The sequence below is a fragment of the Neopsephotus bourkii genome, unplaced genomic scaffold (genome assembly GCF_033783945.1).
Source record: "Neopsephotus bourkii isolate Nb327-2 ecotype Australia unplaced genomic scaffold, CSIRO-AGI_Nbou_v1 NB_168, whole genome shotgun sequence".
NCBI lineage: Eukaryota > Metazoa > Chordata > Aves > Psittaciformes > Psittacidae > Neopsephotus > Neopsephotus bourkii.
The window spans coordinates 8,995,599-9,018,703 of NW_026900684.1; the positions used below are offsets into that span (position 1 = coordinate 8,995,599).

General features: G+C 35.2%; 1 protein-coding gene across 1 annotated transcript in view; it reads left to right on the forward strand.

Moving 5' to 3' along the window:
• GPM6A (glycoprotein M6A) overlaps window positions 1-23,105 on the forward strand; it is a 117,252-nt gene that overhangs the window by 71,029 nt on the left and 23,118 nt on the right. The window contains exons 2-3 of the mRNA XM_061372407.1: window positions 8,229-8,421; window positions 22,256-22,412. Of these exons, the coding sequence (XP_061228391.1) occupies window positions 8,229-8,421; window positions 22,256-22,412 (350 nt within the window). The remainder of the gene's footprint in view (window positions 1-8,228; window positions 8,422-22,255; window positions 22,413-23,105) is intronic.

Consider the following 23,105-nt stretch of genomic DNA (forward strand, 5'->3'; position numbering starts at 1 on the left):
CCTTATCCATCCAAGGAGGTCTCCTGCCCCTCCTGCTGCACTTCCTTCTAGTTGGGATGCAACACTCCTGAGCTTGTAGCAGGTGATCCTTGAAGACCAACCAAGAGTCTTGGGCCCCCCTGACCTCTAGGGCTATATCCCATGGAACCTTACTAAGCAGGTTCCTTAAGAGGCCACAATCTGCTCTTTTGAAGTCTAGGGCAGTGAGCTTGCTGCACACTCTTCTCGCTGTCCTGAGGTTCTCAAATTCGACCACCTCGTGGTTGCTGCATCCAAGGCTGCCCTGCAGTGCCACATTTCCAACGAGCCCTTCCCTGTTGGTGAGCACGAGGTCAAGCATGACACCTGTCCTTGTCGATTCCTCTATTACTTGCAGGAGGAAGTTGTCTTCCACACAATCGAGGAACCTCCTGGATTGCTTGTGCCGGGCGGTACCGTCATTCCAACAGATGTCAGGGTGGTTGAAGTCACCCATGAGAACAAGGACCTGTGAGCGTGAGGCTTTTCCTATCTGTCTATAGAGTGCTTCATCCGCAGATTCCTCTTGATCAGGCGGTCTATAACAGATCCCCACAGTAACGTCTCCCATCGCTGTTTTACCTTTAACCCTGACCCACAAGCTCTCTGTTAACTGCTCACCTGTCCCTAGGCAGAGTTCCATACTCCCCAGCTTATCCTTAACATAAAGGGCAACTCCCCCTCTGCACCTTCCAGGCCTGTCTTTTCTAAAGAGTCTGTAGCCTTCCATTCCAACACTCCAGTCATAGGAGCCATCCCAGCATGTTTCTGCAATGCTTATATCATACCCCCGTAGACATGCACACATCTGTAATTCCTCTTGTTTGTTACCCATGCTACAAGCATTTGTATAGAGGCCTCTGAGCCGAGCTCCAAATGAAACTGGCTCACTGGCTGGAGCAGCTGGAATATCTCTACATTGCTCCAAGCATTTATTATAGGTGCTGGCAACTGACTGGGTCATTTGTGTTCATATATCTTTCAAAGGTGTGACTGTATAAGTTTTTGCAAGTACATATGTAAAATATTTTAATTAATACTTTGTCTGGAAAAGTTGCAGTAGTTTACATTGCAAGCTTAATGGTACCTATAAAAAGAGAGACTCTTCTCAAATGTGTACAGATCCCCCTTCTAATGTTTTCATTTAATAATCCATCCATCTCGCTGGCAGCAAGACACAAATAAACAAAACCAGCATGGACATTTATAAATATGACTTATGTAAAGTTTTTTATACAGATGTGCAACAGTGTCATGTACTGCGTCTCAAATTTGGTAAGAAAGGTCTAAGCCATATTGTGTTAATTTTTATAATTGTTTCAGCCATCTACAGTCTGATCTTACTAGGTTTTCCATCTACTTCTAAAATACAACTGTCAGACTATGAGCAGGCCTCAGGAGCAACAGCAAGCATGGTGACTGTTAGAGACAAAAGGGCAAGAGGATGGAAAGTGTTTTATAACATGCTTGATAGACCTAGTAAAAAAAAATAATATATATATAATTAAAAAAGATATTGGCCGAAACCCATCCCTAAGCTACTAAGGCTTCCTCTCATTTTTATTAGTGAAAATTGAAAATTTTCATACATGCTTACCTAAGAAAATAATGAATTCAGGTATAAGGTGAGGCTGCACTATTAGGAAATAATTGTGGTGTGATGTCACGTATTTCTGGCTATCTGCCTCATATTCTGTATATTTTATTGAAGCTACAATTTTAATTCGATTTAAATTGATGAGACAAGCACATGCTCAATACCTTACTAAATGAAGACTTGTGTAGTAACTAAGCCAATTTCTTTGACAATCTGTGATATGTGCAGCCAAGAGTTTCTGCTTAAATTAGTTCTTAGAATTGCAATTGACAGGCCTGGGAAAGGTGACAGTGATACTTCAAAGGAAGCATCTAGCATGTATGATGATCATCTACCTGTCCATCAAGGAAGATGGAAAAAAAAATAAAATGATGAAAATTTCCTGTCTGATTGGCAAAGAGTATGAGACATTTTTCCTAAAATAAGGTAGGTTTGGTTAATTAAAGATATCTCTCCTGGCTTGTTCAGAGTTATGGAGTAGAAAGGAGATACAGAGTAACTATTTGGGATGTTGTGCAGCCTCTGCCAAAGCTTGGAGTGCATCTTCATTGCATGAAATTTAGACCTTTGATCATGATTTGTGGTGAGCCTTCACTGCCAAGCCACTGATTCTCTGCTGTCACAATAGCTTAGATCTGCATTCTGCCAAAAGGTATTATTCAGGTGGATTTCTTCAAGCTGCCCTTTTACTAGCAAGTCTCCTAATACTTTTGCACTTCTTTAGTGCAACAGTGGAAGTCAGTAAACTATTTGATCATTGATCCAGTATGACAGAATTTGAATTTTTGCACTCCCACAACTGAGTATTGCTGAAGTATGACAAATGAAAGACAGGAGGAAATTATTGTATGTGCTAATTAATTCAGATTTACATTTTTATATACACTCAACGCATATTTTTTTTTTATTTCATTCTGTACCATGCTGGATGTTATAATAGAAATGTTTGTACACACACATTTCTAGTATCTTTCCAGTATAGATAAATATGTGTATTTATCTATATCCAGCTGTGTTTCAGTTACCCAGGAATAAAAGCAGTAGGTAGCCTTTTTTTAATCCTCTAGATTTCAGTGCAGTTAAGAAGGATGGAATAAAACAGAAGCATGTTTGTTAACTGTGGGTTAAGTAAGTATATACTTGTGACTCCAAATCTAGCAGAAAGTGAGGACCTCCTCGCTTGCTGTTTAAGTTGCCATTCTGTGTCCTTTGATGATAATTAAAACCATGTTTATTAATTTTAGATGTATCTTTAAGCTTAGTTGAAAACTGAGTTTATTTAGTTATAAATAATATTATAAAGTTTTATAATAATAAATATATAAATAAATAGAATTACAAATTTTTTATATAACTTAGCTCAGATATAAAACATATCTTTAATTTAGCTTTGAAAAATTTGTTATACTAGGTGATGGTAACATAGAAAATGTAGATATCTCTGCCAGCTGAATTTGCTAAATAGTTTTTTTAATAGCTCAGTGTTACTCTGTTGCAGGTTTCTTGAAATCGTATTTCTTCTCATTAACTGACTAGCATATTTCATATTACTACCTCTGTGCACTAAACCTGTTAATTATTTGAAACATATTTAGGCATTTCATTTGACATTTAATTGCCTTGAATATAACCAAAGAAGTCTATTCAATGCATATGATGAAAATGTATATCTAAATTATATTTCTGATATAGAAAGTACCATGATGGATTATTAGTGAACCTGCTGAATTAAGTTTTATTTCTGTAAATGTAATCCTTTTAAACATTACAATTTGAACTGGAGTTTTAAGTGCTTAGTAAAAACCAGGGACAGTTCTGGATGAAATTATACTTAATTTTAAGCAGTGTACAAAACCCAAAAATTCCTTTGCCCTTGTTCAGGTTTAAATGTTATTGTTATCCATTAATCAGAAGAGGAGAGTATCAATATAAGAAAGAGGGAGGGATACTGTGTCATGTATTGTATTTGCAAAAGTGCCATATATTACAGCGCCATGTAATAGGTATACCTGTATTTTGAATTATAATTATCATGGAAAGAAAGAACTTTACAATTTATTTATGCAGTAAGAATAAATACGTATTTGTAAATTAATTTGGAAAGAGGTCTCCTAAGGGTCATAGTAGTTTTTCCATTCCAATTCATTGCATGATTTTCTATTTTAATGGATATTAGTGTTGTTTCAAGGAGGATTTGCTGACTTAAAAAAACATCCCACCTTGCATGAGACATTTGAATTCATATTTGACTACCCTAAGCTAAAACTTCACTTTCAAAGACTTATGTGGCAAGAGATGTAGATTCATTTTTTCTAAATGCACTGACCTGAAATGGATGGCGTGTTTTATTTTTCATTTATATGTCTTGATCTACACTGAGGAGAAAGTACTCACATGACTGTGGTGGTGCAATTTGTGTGCAGAATTAGCAAGCAAATCACAAGGACAATTTCTGCTTCTGCTCAAGGTATAAATCTTTTGGCTTCTTGATGCAGAGGAGAAATCACATAAAAATGTCAAGTTATGTTTGGCTGGTGCACTTGGAGATATATTAGGAATCTCACACCCAAATAGCAGCATGAACTAGGAGAGGTGTGTGCAGATAGCCTGTATAAGGAACACTTCATACGCCTTTCAAAGCAGAAAGTTCATATATCTATATCAAGACTATTTCTGATAAAAGCAGTAATAATTATACTAGAGGTGCAGAGGTATTTCTATGTCTACCAGATCTTTGCTGACTGAAAGTGAACGTGTAGTGCATCATTCATGTGCACTATTTAGATAATTGAATATAGGCAGTATTTTCAGTTATATTTTATCCATGTAAAAGAGCATTCCTTGTCTTGTCATCTTCTATGTATTTCATTATTATGTTTTCTCTGTGAAATGATTTATGATAAAATAGAAAATGATAACAGTAGAATTCTTCATGTTGAAAGCTACAAAAAAAGGATAATGGTTTGGATTACTTCCTATGGTGTATGCAAAAATACATCTTCCCAGCAGATCTAGATTTTTATCTAAGGGAAAATATTGGTAAACCTAAGCAAAATAAGAACAGTAAATGTTGAATTCTATTGCATATGGTTATTATGCAGGCTTATTGTGCAGAGTGAACTGTTTGAAAAGTAATGAAACCTGTATTTGCAGATGAAAACAAACATCAAAGGATCACGCAATCTTTTTTATCTTTCCTAGTAATTATTTCTGTGGCTGTGTATTTAACTGTCTTGTGAAGATGGTGTTCAGAGTTGTAAATGATTGCTTGTCTCTTACAGCTGTATACACAGATTGCACAGCTGAGTCAAATTCTGCACTGGTAGTTCAGTATCATTGTGCAAGTTAAAATCGAATTTCTATTGTTCTGTTATTACACAGCTATTTTCACATTATGAATAGCTGAAAGAAAAGAATTGGAGTAAAAGTTATGTGCACTGCATTATCTTCTGTGCTGTATGAATGATGTGTGTTACCAGTTTAAAATCTTAGCCCTAATTCACTGATTTTCTTTAGTTTTGAGTTGATTTGACAACACTGATAACTCTAGAGTTACTCATGAAGTAAGTAGTAAGAAAGGCAGTAAGCTTACGGAAAAGCTGAATAAATGAGCAAGACCTTCCTCAAGAATACCTGATTATTTGAAAATTTTGTGTGGTCGGAAGAACTTTTTTCAGTAATTTTTTGTACTAGTGAAAAAGTGTTCAACTGCTAAAACATACTACTATTGAAATTTTCCCTCAAAGCCTTATAAGCATGAATATTTTTATTGTGAAAGGGGAACAGAAGCACTTTTTCTTCACAAATTATAAATACGTTTCAGTTATTTTTCAAATTTGGAAATAACTGGGGGGAAAAGAGGGATTTTTTCCTGATGAAATGTTCCATTAGCTGCACCTCATTTTATCTGTTATCACTTTATTGTACTGTTTTTACTGTTACGCTGTTTTACTGTATTACGTTATTTCACTATAATAAAGCTAAAGTAATATTACTGACCCTGGATATTCATTTAGGTTGGTAATGTCTGAGTGCATGCTCATCTCTCATTGCAGAGGAGCTTCAGGGGGTAATGCACAGCCAGATGTTTCCAGATACCTATATTCAGACTATTATATACAGCAGTTGTATGTGAGTTTGACCTTAATGAAATTTATTCTAGTTCAGACTAGTAGCTATTTTTGTTCTTATGTTATTATTTCTTTAACTCTCTTCCACTTTGCCTGTCTCAGAAAGTGAAAAAGATATCTTTAGAAAAGTTTCTTTCACCTCCCTGCCCCAAACTATTGCAATATCAAGAAACACTCTCCATGTCTCCCTTTTAAATATTTAGGCCTACCTTATTTTTTTATCTTTGACTTTACAGGCCCTCATACATCAATCCTTTATCACTCTCCTGTCATCTCTTCCTCTATTTTTACTTTTCCATATAATGCTGACAGGTCAAGAGTGTTACTAGTTTCCTGAGGTTTTTTCTGCTGTTATGCTGTACTGAAAACTGGCAATGGGCATTTTGTGATGAACTCTGATATCACACAACTATGTATTTCCCTTCAGTCTTTGTTCAATGCATTATTTTCAATACATATTTCTAGGTTTTATGCCTTTAGACAGTGGATTATCCAGTGAAGGATCCTTTTGTAGTATTTGTGTAGGCTTTTAAACACTGAGGAATTAACTATAGTTATTGTTAACAAAAATCGTAGAAAACAGGCCTGAAGGAATTTTTAGGAAACTTCTTGTATTTACTTGCATGAAGTTACTCCAAAAGCATCTATTACAACCATGCAGGTGTGTGATGGCTGCTGTGGGTGGGTGATTTGTACAACTTGGTCCTTAGTAAGACTTTCAAAGCAATTTAAATACATGAATTAGTACATTTTGCATTTGGGTATTTTACAGCTGGCTGTGATACAGTGATTTGTCCTTAAGCAGAAGTAGTCTCACGATATATCCTTTTATATTTATACAGCTAGAACACATAGTTGGGAAATACCCCAGCTTTTGAAGTCTGTTTTCTTGTACATACTTAGTATATTCATTTCAATTTTTCTTACAGGAATTATCCAGCAATTTTAATAATGCCTTTTGTAGTACCTATATTTACAAATATCAATACAGGTTTCTTCATGTATATTTGAAAATTGCTTAAATTGCTCTCTCCAGGGAATCTTGTGTATGAGTAGCTGCTAAACATATACATATATATATATATGAGCTAGATTGTTATTTGTTCATTAAAAGCAGAAAATGAATGCCTGAACAGACAGAGGAAATTACTTCTTTGATTATCCAAGCTAGAGCAAATAAGAACTTATTACCTTAAAGGACAAAATATAAAATTAAATATAGAGGCTACATCTACTTTGAGAAAAGTATATACAATTTCTTTAAAGATATTGTGTTTTTATTGTGGTTTTTTATTATTATTATTTTTTGTTGTTGTTTTAGAGGTTTTATTTGGGTTTTTTGGGGGTTTTATTGGTTTGTTTGTTTTTTTTTTCCTTTTAATATATCTCTTGTATGCCTGTGATTTTGCACAGTGTAAAGTTTTTGGAGCACATTGAAATATAGTGACTCCCACCTGTTGAATGTTTCATAAGTAACTTTTAATTGGCTATTGTGCATATAAGCATTTCAAGTTTATGGGCCTCACCTTGATTTCTATCCCAAATCCTTTCTGGCATTAGCTGGTAATGCTCAGTCAAAAATAAAACTTTTGGCATGTAGATGTTTGCCTTCCCTCAGTCAGTGTTTCATGCCTTCCCTGTCCTTCCACAAGGCAGTAGGAAGGGATCTACAGGACACTAGAGTCCATATGGGAATGATGAGATTTGGAAGAGTCAGAGATGCTGCATTCATGAAACTACTCGACAAACTAGGCAAGGTAGTTTTTGAAAGTTGAGCACCCTTGCTAGGGAAAGGGTTTGCTGTGGTACAGGGCACTGTTTTAGACACTGATGGCTGGACAAAATGTTGGCCTTGTATAACACAGGAGCAATTGTCCTCACTTAAGAAACATTACACAGAGTAAAATATATTGAGACAAAATTCAACTTCTATAATTGTTTCTAATTCTGTATCTTTTAGTGGATATCTTCATTTATGCTGGTATTTGAGTGATGCACAAAGAAATGATGCTGTAGGCAGGAGCAATTTTGTCAGCACTGTATAGATGAGAAAAATGAATAAAGCTATGATGATGGAAGGAATTGAAGTGGATATACTCTTTTTGTGGTTTTCCTGTTGTTGAGGATTCTCCTCAGTAATCCAGTAGGTTAGCAACAGGAATTGTGAATATAGGTATAACCTAGGATTGACATTGTAACCGGCTCTGAATAAAACCAGGAAGCTGAATGAGGAATTAACTGCTTAAGGTTTCATGATAATCTGATGGCATGTCTACATTTAATAGGTCAAGTAGTAACTGATAAAACTCTGAAGTTGGATTAACCTGTGCTGTTTCACAGATTTTCTGACATTATGGGTTCTTATACTTCACCTCATCTCTCTTTAGCCTGAAGTCTTTAATTTTCAAAAGCATTTCTCTGGAGTAAAAGCCTTTCTGCTTTCTTCATACAATACAGTAACAGACAATTTTATTTTCTTGTAGGGTGCTTTGAGTGCTGCATCAAATGCCTGGGAGGTATTCCTTATGCATCTTTGATTGCTACTATCCTGCTGTATGCTGGAGTTGCACTGTTCTGTGGTTGTGGACATGAAGCACTTTCAGGAACTGTCAACATTCTGCAAACCTACTTTGAGATGACAAGAGCTGCAGGAGACGTTATTGATGTCTTTACCATGTAAGTTACTAGCTTCTTTTAATTACTTCTTTTTAAAACTGCTGCAGTTTTCCACAGGGGATATAAATTTGACTCAAGAAAATGCATTGCAGTGAAAATCAGAAAGAATGATTTGGATAAGCTCAGGTGTTGTATTTTTAACAGAGCTGGTATTTTTGCTATTTAAAAGAAATTTGCAACACTGTTCCCATAGCTATAATTTAATTTATTACTAAACATTACTTTGTATAATACTGATGAATCTGTTCCATTCATGCTTGATTTTATCCTTTTTATCCTGGATTATTCTTTGCTGAAAAGTGTAAAAAATTAAAACATCTACATAGATAAAGCAGGAGTCTGTAACAAGTAACAGATTAATTCCAGGAAAAAATACAATAAATGAGTTCTATTGCTTCTGATTTTCCTAGATTTCATCTGTTTTGAAGGTCTCATGTTTTGCTGCTCCTGAAACCTATTTGTTTTTTTGAGTATCTCCTTCCTTTTGGCAGATTAATTTCATTTAATAAAGTAATTTACTGTAATCTGAAATTAAATTATGTATTTGTTAATCTCTTAAATATTGTCTCTTTAAAACATGATCTTCTTAAATATTTGAAATCCAAATTCTTATTTGGCTGCTAATGGTTGTATCTAAAGCTGAATATTATCCCCAATTTCTTAAACCTTTTCTTTCATTAATATTTTTTTGAGAAGTGAGTTGATCATCCATCAAAACAATTACCTGTCATGTTGTATAGTTCCATGATAATGGCAGCTCAGTGCTTAGCAGTGGTCAAAAAACAAACCAAGTACCAGGAACAAATAGGAAAATCATAGAGAAACAGATAATATACTTATGACACTGTATAAATCCATCTTTCATCCATATCATTAATGCTGTGTACAACATTGGTGCCCCAAATAAACCAAAATAAAAGGATGATTAGAAGCTATGTAGTTAAAAATCAAATATAGTAGAACTGTTTAATGTAGAAAGAGGATGATTAAGAGATGTTGGGCTAGAGGTCTGTAAATGCACAACTTTATGAATAAGGTGTGCAAGGTTAGATTTTCTTTCTCTTCCAGTACAAGAAATTTGAGGTTTTGGAGGAAAATAGTAGTCATGAAGTTCAGAAGGTACAGGTGATGGTTCTTCAACTGTTGTGTTGCAGACCTGTAAAGGTATTTGCATACTATAGATGCTAAAATATTCTGGATAAAACCCCAGATAATCATAGAATCATAGAATAGTTAGGGTTGGAAAGGACCTTAAGATCATCAAGTTCCAACCCCTCTGCCATGGGCAGGGACACCGCGCTCTACACCATATCACCCAAGGCCTCGTCCAACCTGGCCTTGAACACTGCCAGGGATGGAGCATTCACAACCACCCTGGGCAACCCATTCCAGTGCCTCACCACCCTAACAGGAAAGAATTTCCTCCTTATATCCAATCTAAACTTCCCCTGTTTAAGTTTTAACCCATTACCCCTTGTCCTACCCCTACAGTCCCTAATGAAGAGTCCATCCCCAGCATCCCTATATACCCCCTTCAGATACTGGAAAGCTTCTATGAGGTTTCCACGCAGCCTTCTCTTTTCCAGGCTGAACAGTCACAACCTTCTCAGCCAATCTTCATACGTGATGGTTTCTAATGATATAAAGATTCACCCAGCTCAGGAACTTTCAAAGGCTATAGTAGCATTGGGTGTTACTCTTTCAATTTGCTTGATTTTACTTCTTTATTTTCATTGCTTGAGATAGGAAAATGGACAAGATATGCATTTGATCTGACTTGGTATCATGTTTTCATGATAGCTGGAGACTGAATCTTAAGTCTCAACTTGCGTAGAGCTATATTATCAACATACTTCTCAAAGCTTCTGTTGTGGTTTAAGCCCAGCTGGTAACATAGAACTATGCAGCCACTTGCTCGTTCATCTTTCTTTTTTCATCCCCCCCACTTCTGGAGGGATGGGAAGGAGAACTGGAAGAGTGTAACTAAAACAGGTTGAGATAAGAACAGTCCAGTAACTAAGGTATAATACAAAACTACTACTGCTACCACTAATAATGATAATAAGAGAAATAACAAGGGGACAGAATACAACCACTCACCGCCCACCGACCAATACCCAGCCTGACCTGAGCAGTGATCTAGCCCTTCTGGGTAACTGCCCCCAGTTTATATAGTGGGCATGACATTCTGTTGTATGGAATACCTCTTTGGCTAGTTTGGGTCAGGTGTCCTGTCTCTGCTTCCTACTGGCTTCCCCTCCTCCCTGGCAGAACATGAGACTGAAAAGTAGTTGATCGGAATAAGCATTACTTAGCAACACCTGAAAACATTGATGCTATCAGCACTCTTGTCAAGCTAAAGTCAAAAACACAGCACTGCACCAGCTACTAAGAAGGAGAAAAAAATGACTGCTACTGCTGAACCCAGGACAACTCCTGTGTGAAAGTTTAGCTGTATCGTCTGAGGAATCAGTAGAGCAGACAATGTACCAAGTAAGGATGTCACTGCCATGCTATATCCAGATTTCTTCTTAGGACTGAGGAATTTAGATGCTCTTGTATAATAATATATGGGGCAGACAGGAAGTATGTGACTTCTGAATTGCCTTTTTGGCTTGGCATTTGGAATAATGGGTCTGACTTGACTTGGTGGCTAAGGGTCATTGTTAACCTGAGCGAAAGATCCATCATTTTATTAGCTCTAACTTATTTTATTAGTCCCTGGGAAGCCATTAGTGCAGAACAGCCACAAATCGATGCTTTCTCTTCATAGCAAGTTTTCCAGTTTCCCTCTGTCAAATGCTTAAATGAAAATATCAATCTGGAGACATAGGTGAAATGCATATAAAATGGAGGGTGAAACTAAACGCTTCCAATTCATTGGAAATAATTAAGGAACTGTAAAAAACTGGGCTTTTTTGGTCTGTTTTTTTTTTTTTTTTTTTTTTTTTGGCATTTAATTGTTAAGCTTAACCAGTAGCTTTTTGACGCATTTGGGTTTTTTGATTACTTAGTTATACTAAACCCAGTTCTTTATTTGGCAGACCAAATAGAATAAAAATTGTAGTTTATTTAGTTGTGAAATATGTCTCTAAAGTTATGTCTTAAAGGAAAGAGGAGGAGGAAATATTTTCACTAGAAGGAGATAAGCCATTGCTTTTAACTGTTTAAACTGTAATTCTCAAGAACTTGCATAGTTAATTTTCTACCTGTTTAAGTATATATTACTCTGCTTTTAAAAATAATTTTGTAAGAGAAGAAGTACTTCATATTTTGTCACAACTAGTGATTAACAGTTAGTGGTACAGAAGCTTTGTGGTAATTATATTGCTTTGAAAGGTCAAAAAGGAGAAAGAAAAGTAAGGAGAAACAAACAGTGCAATACCTACTTAAACCTATACATATTGAAATGGAAATTGCTGTCATAAGCTGTTGTTTGGGATGTAGATTACTTCAGTATGTGTAGAGTAGTTATTTTAGTTCCTTGTGAATCAAAAAGATCCTAAGAAAATAAATTTGGTGGTATAAATTATTCTAAAAACTGCCTTTATGATATTTTAAATGTAAGAGGTAAAAGGCTTACGTTGCCTGCTTTGTCAGTTTAACAGCTCTGTAGACCACTGAAACGGAGTAATATGCTTAAGGAGGATGTGATATATAGTCATTCTTCTAATAACTTAATAAATTCTAGTGTATATCTGGAAAGTACTGGGTATAACTATATTCCCTTAATCATTGATTTTGACAAGATTCAGAAGTCAGCAGGAATAGATGCATGATTATCAAATGTGTATTTTACAATCTGGATTTTTATATTTTTCTGGTGTTTTGAACAAATTCCAGAAGATATCTTGTAAGAAATCAGCAGCACAAGGTGTGTTTGGTGTTATTTCCCAACAGCATCTTTTCACAGTTCTTTCTCTTTAGTATGCAAGGCCAGATAGTGCCATCTGTCACATGTTTGTGATATATAGGCCACGAAACAAGGGAATCACGCTCTTAGAAATCAAAATAAAGAAATCTTCCTGATAGAAACATTAACATCTTCCTACTACAGTCAGAGATAATTCAGGTTGTTGTAATTTGCTTCCCTTTAAAGGTGTGAAACCAAATAGTAAACTAAACGAAGTTACAATCTATAAACCTGTCGTTACTATCTTCTCTACTGGAAGTGCCACAGACACTAATGAAGGCATGCTCTTACATCTGAAAGTTTCTTTCCTTTCAAAATATGAAAGCCTCTGTTTCAGGTGCTGTTGTGTCCAAGTTTGATGATTGCTGGTAACCTTTCTGTCAGTGGATAGTCATTGTTTATGAAAAGGGTATTATTTGGTAATATACATATGTACGTGAAACTGTTTTCATTTGAAGGAAAACCAAAAGAGCATACATAGAAGCTTTTATATGCCCCCTCTTAGCTCTTGAAACCAGTGTTTTGAGAGGTAGATAGATAGACAGATGATATTCTGATCTTCTGCTGTTCTTTCATTCCGTTGGCTTTGCAATTATCACAAGTTAAATATTGGTACCACTGAAAATATTGTTATAAATATTATTATACTAATGTTAATGGAATACTGTGAAAGATACTACAATAAGACCTGTAATAAAGGCTAGCTGATATGAAGTATGATATTTATAATACATTTGCATTAGACCATGTGGTGGTTCTGGTTTAGTCATCTACTTAGTACACAATAGTATTAATCTGTTTTTCCCTATACATGTCACAGTATCACAGTAAGCTAGAGGTTGGATCGTTCTATTACAAAAGTTAGGTGCTCTGCACTTGAACATAAATTATGTTTTAAACACTACTTGTATTATGGGAAGGAAAACGTCTAAGGATCTGTATCAGGACAAGCAATTGCTGATTTACGCATGGCTGTATCATAGTATGTTTGGAAACAGCAACCACCCAACAGAGTCCCTGTAGATGACCTTACTGGTTCTGTAAGAGTATCCATCTGGGCACCAATTCAGTTATCTGAGCCTATGAAGAGGAAGAGACAGGAAAGAAGTCAATTATGTATAGGAGGGTTGCCAAACTAGTAGGATGACTGTACTGTTATTTATCTGAGATGCATATTGCTTTTTTTTTGAAGGTGTATGCTCCCTTTTGGTAAGGATTATTTTCAAATTTCTGAATATGTAATAGTATCCAAGCAGTTTTTTAAGCAGTAGCTTACTTTTCCTATATATAATAATATATAATGTAGGAAGTATGATCTGAAGTTTCGAGCTTCACATGTGTAAAATTATCATTAAAAGGTTCTTATAAAATTAGCTTTATATAAAAAATAATTATTTTAAAGGTATGCCTTCTTAGAAGTATGTTTGGTTTTAGATAATAGATTTCATTGTTCCATTAGGCCAATTCAATATCTCTAAGTTGTCTGAGAAAAGTTGCAAATATCAGCAAAGATTCTTTATTATAAAATATTTTGCAAATGCAATACTTGGAAACTATTCTTAAAATCCCTGAATATTACTATATTAATGCATGTGAAGTGTAGTTTCTTCTGTGACAGCAAATAATTTGTAATTAATCTAATTTCACTGAAGTATTGTAGAAATCCTACTTGATATGTAATACTGTGTGCCTACTGTATCTGCTGCACAGGTGGACAACAGTGAAAAATGGACAACAGTGGGCTGAGAATTGTGTTGCTCAAACCCTTTTTGAGAACTACACATAGTCTTCCTTTTTAGTATTTTGGAGATGTAATCTCTAAAGATGTGGTCCAGAGTTAAGTGGAGAAGTCATATGGCTACATACATGCTAGAAAAGTGTGTTAAAATGATAGAAACCACGGGTAGACCTAAATACTTGGTTCTAATAACTTGCTGTTTATACAGTATGTATTTCAGGGCCTTATTTTGGGCTCAGTCTTGCCTGATAAAATAGACTGCATATTCATGAGTGGCCTGAGTGCAGTAGGAGCACTCCTGAAGCATACTTACCATTTAGCTTTACATGGAAAGGAATCCATGTTGTGTCCTCAGAAAAACATGATGCAAACCATATTTCAATAAGCAGGGACAGCTGCAAGATTTGCTTAACCCCCTCCCGCATAGTATATTCTTGAGTCAAATGGCTAATGGTGATGCACCCATAATTTCTGCTGCTGTAAAGTTAGAGGTTTATTCACTGAGCTTAATGATAAAAAGACTTGTAACTTGACTAATGAGAGTTCCCACTAGTAGCACTCTGAGTTCTTGTACCTGGATTCTGATTATATGTAGAAGAATGAAGTTATCTCTTAAAGGAAGGCCTAACTTTGGCCCATATGTCTTGTCCATGTATAATAATTTGACAGGAACAACCAGAGAGTGTACAATATCATCAAAGGATGCATTTTTTATATTAAAAAAACACAGTTTATTTAAGGGGAACAGTTTCTAGTTCATGGAAATGGTTCAGTCACACACAAAAAGTATCAATGGACAAATACAGCATATTAAAGATTAGATGCAGAACATGTCATTTTACATCTGGCATCAATTGTTAGATGCATTAAATCTGGAAAAACATGCCAGTACCTGAGAATATGACCTTTTCAAGATGATACAGTGCTGAAATGTCACGTTTACTGCCTACTCAGGTGTAGTATGTAGCCTGGTGTTCTGTATTCTGTTAAAAGTAAAACCAGCAAGAAACTATGTAAGTAAAATTTAGGATGTGGGATGTACCTGCAAAAGTGTGATCCTAATTTTATGAAATGATTGAAGAAGGAAATTCATAGGAGAGCATTTCAATAACAGCAAAATAATATTACAAAAAGAAGTATTTGGCCTTCTTCCCTTCATCTGTGCAAATACAATCCACTACTTTTAGCCAAACAGCTGTATAATTTAATACTGTCTTAAGCATCTCTCTTTCTTGGTTGGCTGGAATTTTTGATTGGCTATAACCACTGTGTGCCTGTGACTCAAAGCATTTGCAATAGACCTTTCTCAGCAGGTGGTTCATCTTCATAGAAGATATCTTCTCTTTTGGATGCCTTCATTTGCTTTTAGTCTTTGTTTACTTTATAAACATGTAAAATAGCATAAATTCCTATGTAATATACATTTTGCTAAGTCTTGCTTCATGAGCCATGCAAAACTAAGATAACTGGCCTTTCCACAGGAGATCTGAAAATGGCAAAATTAAGTATTACCATCACAATCTGGAGTTTTAGTATAAAGTTGATAATCTGAAGCTATCAGTATGTACTGAGTATGACTCCAAGTTTACATTAGTAATAACAAAATACTCACGAAACTTCTGATATGCTTTTGCCACATCTTTTTACACAGTTGCCACAGGAAGTTGCCTGGGAATTGAGTACATATAATGTACAACATCATGTAATTCTTCCATAAATCTGCATATTACTGTGCACTAATTTCAATCTGTTTTGTCCTTCTTCGGGCAAAGAAGGCTCCAGATTTCCTCTGTAATTAGCATCTTGAAAAATGTTTCTAAGAAAGTAGTTTTGCTAGAGGTGAGCAGACAGAACAAACCTGTTCTGTATTTTAGAAATAACTTTGAGAAGAGCCTCATCCATATGTCATAGTCAGAATTTTGTGGTTTGGACTAAAATTTTTTCATGGTTATTTAAATTCTTAAACTGGATCCTTTCCTGTTCCAAGAAAGTAACAAGATTCTTTGGGCAAAAATGGGGTTTACACTGGTATTGCTCCTTTTCCTTTAGCTTGTTAATTCTTTACTGATTTTAGAGCTGCTCCACAGCATTTTAGCTCAACTGTCCCATTCCTAGGAAGGAAGCAACCATCAGACTTTTACAGAATGATGATTTAGGGTTGTATTTTGCTTGCTGTAGAAAGTTGTACACCACAAATCAATGTTAAAATGAATGATATTATATTCTGTTTAGAACAGAATAACTAAATCTGGCCCTTGCAGAATGTGAGTGTATTTTCCATATTATAGTATGATAATCTTTTATTTACATAATCCTAATCTGTCTTTAGTTTTGAATGAATTATACATACCATTACATACAAAATTTCTTTCAGAAATACAGAATCAGAAGTTTCTGTTTCCTTTTTATAATGTTTTATTCCTACTTTTAGGCCTTTGTTGCTCTTATGCTTTGTCTACTGTTAATTGTTTCTCCTGTTAGCATTTCCTGACAAACTTTAATTGAGCATTCTGTACTTCAGTTTTGTTTTTCTCTCCACCTGAAATTCAGAAGTTTAGACTCTGTATTAACTTAATCTCAGAATGCTTACATTTTGTTATTGGTTTCATTTCCCCTTTCTCCATAGTGAGGATATTTCAGTTTGTTTTACCTCCTTTATGTTGTTACCTAGAGTTTTTCTTTTTTTTATTTACTTTGCAAGTAGCAGGCAATTACTAATAAATCCTTCTTTCTCCTTGCTAGCTGCGTTTTTGCCTTCTAAGGTTTGACTTTGCTTGTCTCCTCCCTTTGCTAACAATTCCTCTATGCTTCATGGTACCAACTACCATCTTTGCTCAAGCTGTTTAAGTGGATGTGTCATGAACTTACACCAAGAAATTGTTCCTAGCTGATTTGTAGGAGACCTTAAACACTGTTGTTAAATACTTCCATGGGGCATGGGTTCTGCATATCCTAAACAAACCTTCTTATTTGCAAACGTCCCCTTATATCCTGTCTCTCTTCAAAAAACACATTTGCAGAACTGCTCCTACAAGGTTGAGATAGCCTGAGGGAGCAGGCTGCTATCTCAGCCTCTTAGCAGCCTCTCAGGATCAGTCCTTCAGGGGGCAAGAGGATCAGCATGAAGGCCAGCATTGCTGTTTTACAGAGTAATGGAGATTATTGTGCACTCTAGATATGAACATCAACTATTTAAAGAAATAAATAAAAAAAAAACAACCAAAAACCCCCCCAAACTGGAAAAACTGATCTACCTCAATGGTAGTAATTATGTGCATTTGTCATGTTTCTAAATTGTCTATGCCAGCTATAAAAAAAAGGCAATTCTTAATTAGGAATTGTACTATGATAATATAACAAAAGTTTTTTAGCACTTTGATAGCTTAAGTATTTTATTTTCCTTATTTTATGTGTGATTTTTTTGTTTGGGTTTTTTTTTTTTTTTTTTTTTTGCTTGAAAATATGTATAATTGCCTTAATCTTCTTGCATTCAGAGAGTGTAGGTACACTTACTGGCAATTATCTGCTATTCAGCACCTGTAGTTTCTGAATGTCCGTATGTATACTGGAGAAGACATAAATTCAGGAAAATAAATGTTCCATAGTAATAGCTATTACTCTGGCTAGGCCAAACAAAATCTCTGTAATATTAGGATTATATTACTTCTTCAGGCTGAAGTCTACACATACTCTAATTGTATAAAAAGGTTTTCTGGACAGCATGAGAATCACCTGTCACAAGACAAACTAATGGGGTGGGTTTTGCTGCTGTTAACTGCCAACAAAGGTCTGCAATGCATTCTTATGTTAACCAAATTAAAAATATCCCTAGCTAATATGTAGATTGCTCCAGAGAAATATCAAGTAGTTTTGATCAAAAAATGTGTCAGTGTATATTAGCTGAGTACCAGCCTTCAAACTTGAGGGTAGAAAGTGTACCATGATTAGATTGATTAGTGTAATGCTTCAAGTTTCTTACAGTTTGCATGTCCTTTTAGGACACAGTAGAATACAACGGGCCAATGGTAACAGTTCTTCTTGGCTTCTATGTTGGGGTAGTAGATCCATTTATTATGCTGGAACAGTAAAGATTTATTCCAGTGAAGTTATTTGTTCCACAAGACTAAAACATTATTACTTCTAGGTGCAGTTAACAGGAACTAATTATGAATATAGAAATAATTTCAAAACAGGCTGTAATAATTATTATCTCAGAGGATTGAAGGAGTCTCAATAACAGCAAAATAACTTAATTTCTTAAAACACATTTTTGACAAAAGCCTGCTACATATAGACCTGATCATTCCGCAATTAATCTTATTGCTTGCTGATTTATTTTACTTTCTAATCCTTGCATTTACCAAAGCACAGTGAAAATCATAGGACCATAGAACCATTGAATAGTTAGGGTTGGAAAGGACCTTAAGATCATCTAGTTCCACCCCCCTCACACTAAACCAAGACACCCAATAAAATACATGGTAGGAAGTCTGCAACATTGACTTGACTCACTGAGAATGTTTTTAGTCACCTCTAACTTGTCTCTGCTGGAATAGTCTACTCACTGCTCAACTATAACCTGTTCATTGAGATGCTAGCATTGACAGCTTCCATCAGTAACATGCCAGTAGAAGAAAGTGTTTTCTTTAGGGCTATTTTAATATTTGTCTTGTTGGATAGAATCCAGATTCTGATGAATGAATTAGGAAGTCTGCTTAATATGGAATAATTAAAGACGCAGCAGTAGAAAAAGAATAAAAATTGAAAGATCAGCTTGATTTAAGTCACAAATTGAAAACAACGATGTTTATTTTTCTAACATTTCTGAACACAGTGTGGTGAGAAAAAGTAAATCTGGAACCTGGGGAGCATCTACAAGATTAAGACAGTATGGAAATTATGTCTGAGATTATTCTGTAAAAAAAAATAATTACTAATTTCAAGATGTGGTTTTCACAATTAAATTAGGAATTAGATAATCATTCAGCTTATGCTATCCAGCAATTTAGGTTATGTGAAAATTGCATGATCAATGCAAATTTGTTGAGATTTTCACAATCTCCATTGATTGCCTTTTAATAGAAATGTTCCATGGCTTTAATTATATCATTGTATGTATCATATAATATGAATAGGAGTACTACATTTACTGAATAAGCATTCAAGATTTCTTTTTGTTCTTGTCATTTAGTGTAACTTTAATCTTCATCTACTAGATCTCTTTCCAATCCTGTCAAGAGTACAAAATTTATCTTTATAATTTCGTCTCTTTTTCCTTTGCTTCTTGCCCACCCTTTTCCTTCCATTCCAGCTACACATGTGTAAGCCTTGCTTGTCCTTTTTCTTTGTCCTTACCCATCTCATCCATTGGCTCATGTTCATCATCCCTTCTGTCTTTCCCTGCAGTCTCATGCTCTCATACACTGTCTGCAGCATTTGAGAATTTGCTGAGACACAGATGGCAATTAATTGCTCCGGGTTCATCCAGGAAGAATCAAACTTTCCAATTTACAAAACCTATATTTTATTATAATTTTATTGGAAAGTCAAAGTTTATGTGACATTTATTAGATGCTACAGAATAATTTTATACCACCACTATCTTCAAAACTATATACATATATAAAAAATATTACTATTGTAGTGTGTTCTCTTTAGCACACACTAAAAGTAGTTTTATTTCAATAAAATTCTATCTGACTTGTAAAGAGGCGGGTGAATGATTGTTTCGCAATTTTTATTTTTACTCTTCGCATTATACAATATCATTTCTCCTTGGAGTAAGTCTGACTATTTCATATCATGTAGTCTGATCAGCAAAGATTTTACCACTTTTCTCTGTGGAGTGTGTATGAGGAAGAAAATGATTTCTATATTTGATGAGTGTGTAGCTATATATATTTTTCCTTTTGAAAGGAAGGTTTAAGGAAAAGGCATGCCTTTGGTTACACATAAGGTGGAAGAAAAAGCAAGAGATCTTTCAGTACACTTTTTGGTACAAGCAGCTCAGTGGGAGGCTCAGGACAGATGGTTTAAAGGGCTGTTGCAAGGGCTGAAAATAGTCTCTGGATTTTCCCAAAGTCTTAATCTCTTTAGGGCAATGATAGCTTGTAATTTCTACAGCATTGAGCACACAGAGGTCTGTGAGGAGCTGCTGCTGGCAGAACCCCCACCCTTCAGCCACCGGTGGAGGTCACAGTTTTATAAAATGTATAATGTAGGAATTGGAAGAGATCTTATGGAATAGTCACAAAGTTGCTGCCTGCTTATTGTAAATTTATTTTCTTCAGTAAGTACAAGACAGGCTCAGACCACCATTTTCCTGTTAAAACAGCAGTACACTGGCTGAATTACTATAAAATTAGAGAAATAGGGTTTTAAAAATGTAATCAGCAGTCTTATGCATTAAAATAAATTTCATCTTTGCATCATCTAGTACTGCTGCAGTGTTAAATTTGCTTCAGCACTTTGAATATTCACGCATCTATTCTACACGGATACCAACTTACCCTCATTTTCACTTGAATATGAAATAAAAAGTGATGTAGAGAAAAGCTGAGAGGACTTTGTCAATGGAATGCTGTGAAAAAACATATCTTGTCTCATTCCCAGAACCCTTCAGTTACACCCTTATGAAAAAAAAAAAAAAATACAATAGGTGCCCAAAGCATTACTTTATAATAATTCTTCCACTCCCAATCAGGTCATAAGTTTGTGTTTTTAAGAGACTAATGAAAATTTAAGATACATTCAGTTAAGCTGTAGACACAGTCATAGATCTGAAATATCAGCTGTAAACTCTAGCCTGAAATGCTTGAAAATCATCCAAACTCAAAGATATTTTAATGGGGCTTTGGCCTTTGTTACTGGATTGTATATATAAAATGTATTGAGAGCTGCCTTTTGGATGGTGATGAAAAAGGTAATGCTAAATGAATATTATTGTTAGATATTTCTTTTCATAACAATTTTTTTTTAATAATATCCAGTTTGGGTAGTTGTTTGGTGCATGTCAAAATTCTTCTTGTAGATACTAATGGGTCTCTGGCTTATGCTTTTGTCCTACTTTGTTAGGAGCTGTTGCTATCTTGACCTGAGTAATGTGACTGGAACTTACTAACATCTTAAACCTGCAAATTATTTACCATTTTCTAAGGAGTTGCATGACTTGTGCAGTGTCGTATTAATAAACTTGAAGTTTACTGTGGCTAGTTTTTAAGGGAAATCCAAGACAGAAACATTGAAACCTGCTGACCCCAGGCAATGTTCACTAGGAATGTTTCTATGTTTAGACAAAACACTTAGAGCAGAGAGGTTCTTTCAAACATCTTTTCATAAAACCTGGTTATGAGATAACATCTGGGAGGCACACATTCCTTAAGCCACTATTAGGCTTCTAGACAGTGGACATAGCCCACACAGCCACACAGGACAGCCACATATCCCAGTTAATCTTCTATGTAGTAAGCTCAGCCTTGTAAGGCTGAGCATGTTACACTGTAAGTCATCCTTCTATTTCTTGAGCTTTGGGTCTGTGAAATGATGCTTTTGAAGCTCGATTATAAAATAATTCCACATGATCTGACCTTATGGCTTTTGGAATAACATGTTTCTGGTTTAAAGTTAGGGATATCTCTTGATGACTATTATCCTGCGTCAGACACTTTTTTTCATTGGAGTATAAGTGGAAAAACAATAATGAGAAGATTGGCGTCACAGCTTGATAACTACTTGTGTATGTAGAAAGGTTTATTGAAGTTTGTGACAAAATATCTTTTCCATAACAGGAAACGAGGTACTGGATGCAGTGCTGACTACAATGTGTTACTCAGGAGATGTATCAGATGCTTGTTTCCCTTTTTTTGTTCTTTGCAACTTTAGAGAGCAAATAAAATAAAAATTAACTGAATTTTAAATTATTCTGAAAAATTATGCTGTCTTACATACACAGATCCATTTTTACATATTATTAAATTAAATGGCCCATTGTTTCCTGTATCAATGCTGTTTTATTCCAAAGTTCACTCTTGTCCTCAGCTTCAGCTATCATTATAGCACATCGGCACTTCAGATGTCTCCAGCACAGAAACTTGGAGGCTTAGTTGGTCCTATTATCTCATCCTGAAATTTCAGTCATCTTTAAATATTTATGCAGCTAAGTAATTTTTGCCATTTCTATACAGGATTGACATCTTCAAGTATGTGATATATGGTGTAGCAGCTGCATTCTTTGTATACGGCATTTTGCTGATGGTGGAGGGATTCTTTACAACTGGTGCCATCAAGGATCTCTATGGGGATTTCAAAATCACCACTTGCGGCAGATGTGTCAGTGCCTGGGTAAGTGGCTATGAAACCTTTTGTACTTATGATAATTTCAGCATGTTTTGAGTGCCTTGTGATGTTTATTTTTTTGGTTGTTTATTTTTTAGTTTCTTTAATCTTTTCTTGTTTAGGAAAAAAAAATCATAGCAAAGGAGAATAGAGTGTTAGAAATGTTCTCTGTATTGGTTAGTCACTAAGTAGCTCTTGCTGCTTAGGAATAATTAATTCCACTAGTTGAATGTGAAGCCTTGTTCTCTTGGCAACATAAGCCATCCAGGACAGGACTAAAAGCATGTTACACCTTCAGGTCTACTAGCCAAGAAATATTTCTCTATATTTTCACTGTTTTTAAAGAAATCTTGCTTGTTCTGATTTGGGACAAGTTGAGACCTGTCATCAGGTTTTGTTTTGATTTTAAGTGGCAAACAGGCCGTTATTTGCTCCTGTTTTATTACTGGTTTGGAGAGACTGATCACTTATGACTCTTGAAAACCTAGATTCAAAAAATTCTGGTTTGTTTTGGGACTTTAGTGGAGGTTTGTCATACTGAAATTGCTGTTTGAACTAGGATTACTTTAAGATCTCTGTTCAATATCAGGTAACAAACCAACGTTGCTGGTATTTGACTCTTCGGCATCTAAGGTAAGAGGCCTGGACACTTGGTAACTGTTGGAGTTGGATAACTCTACAGACACCACCAGTGTCAAT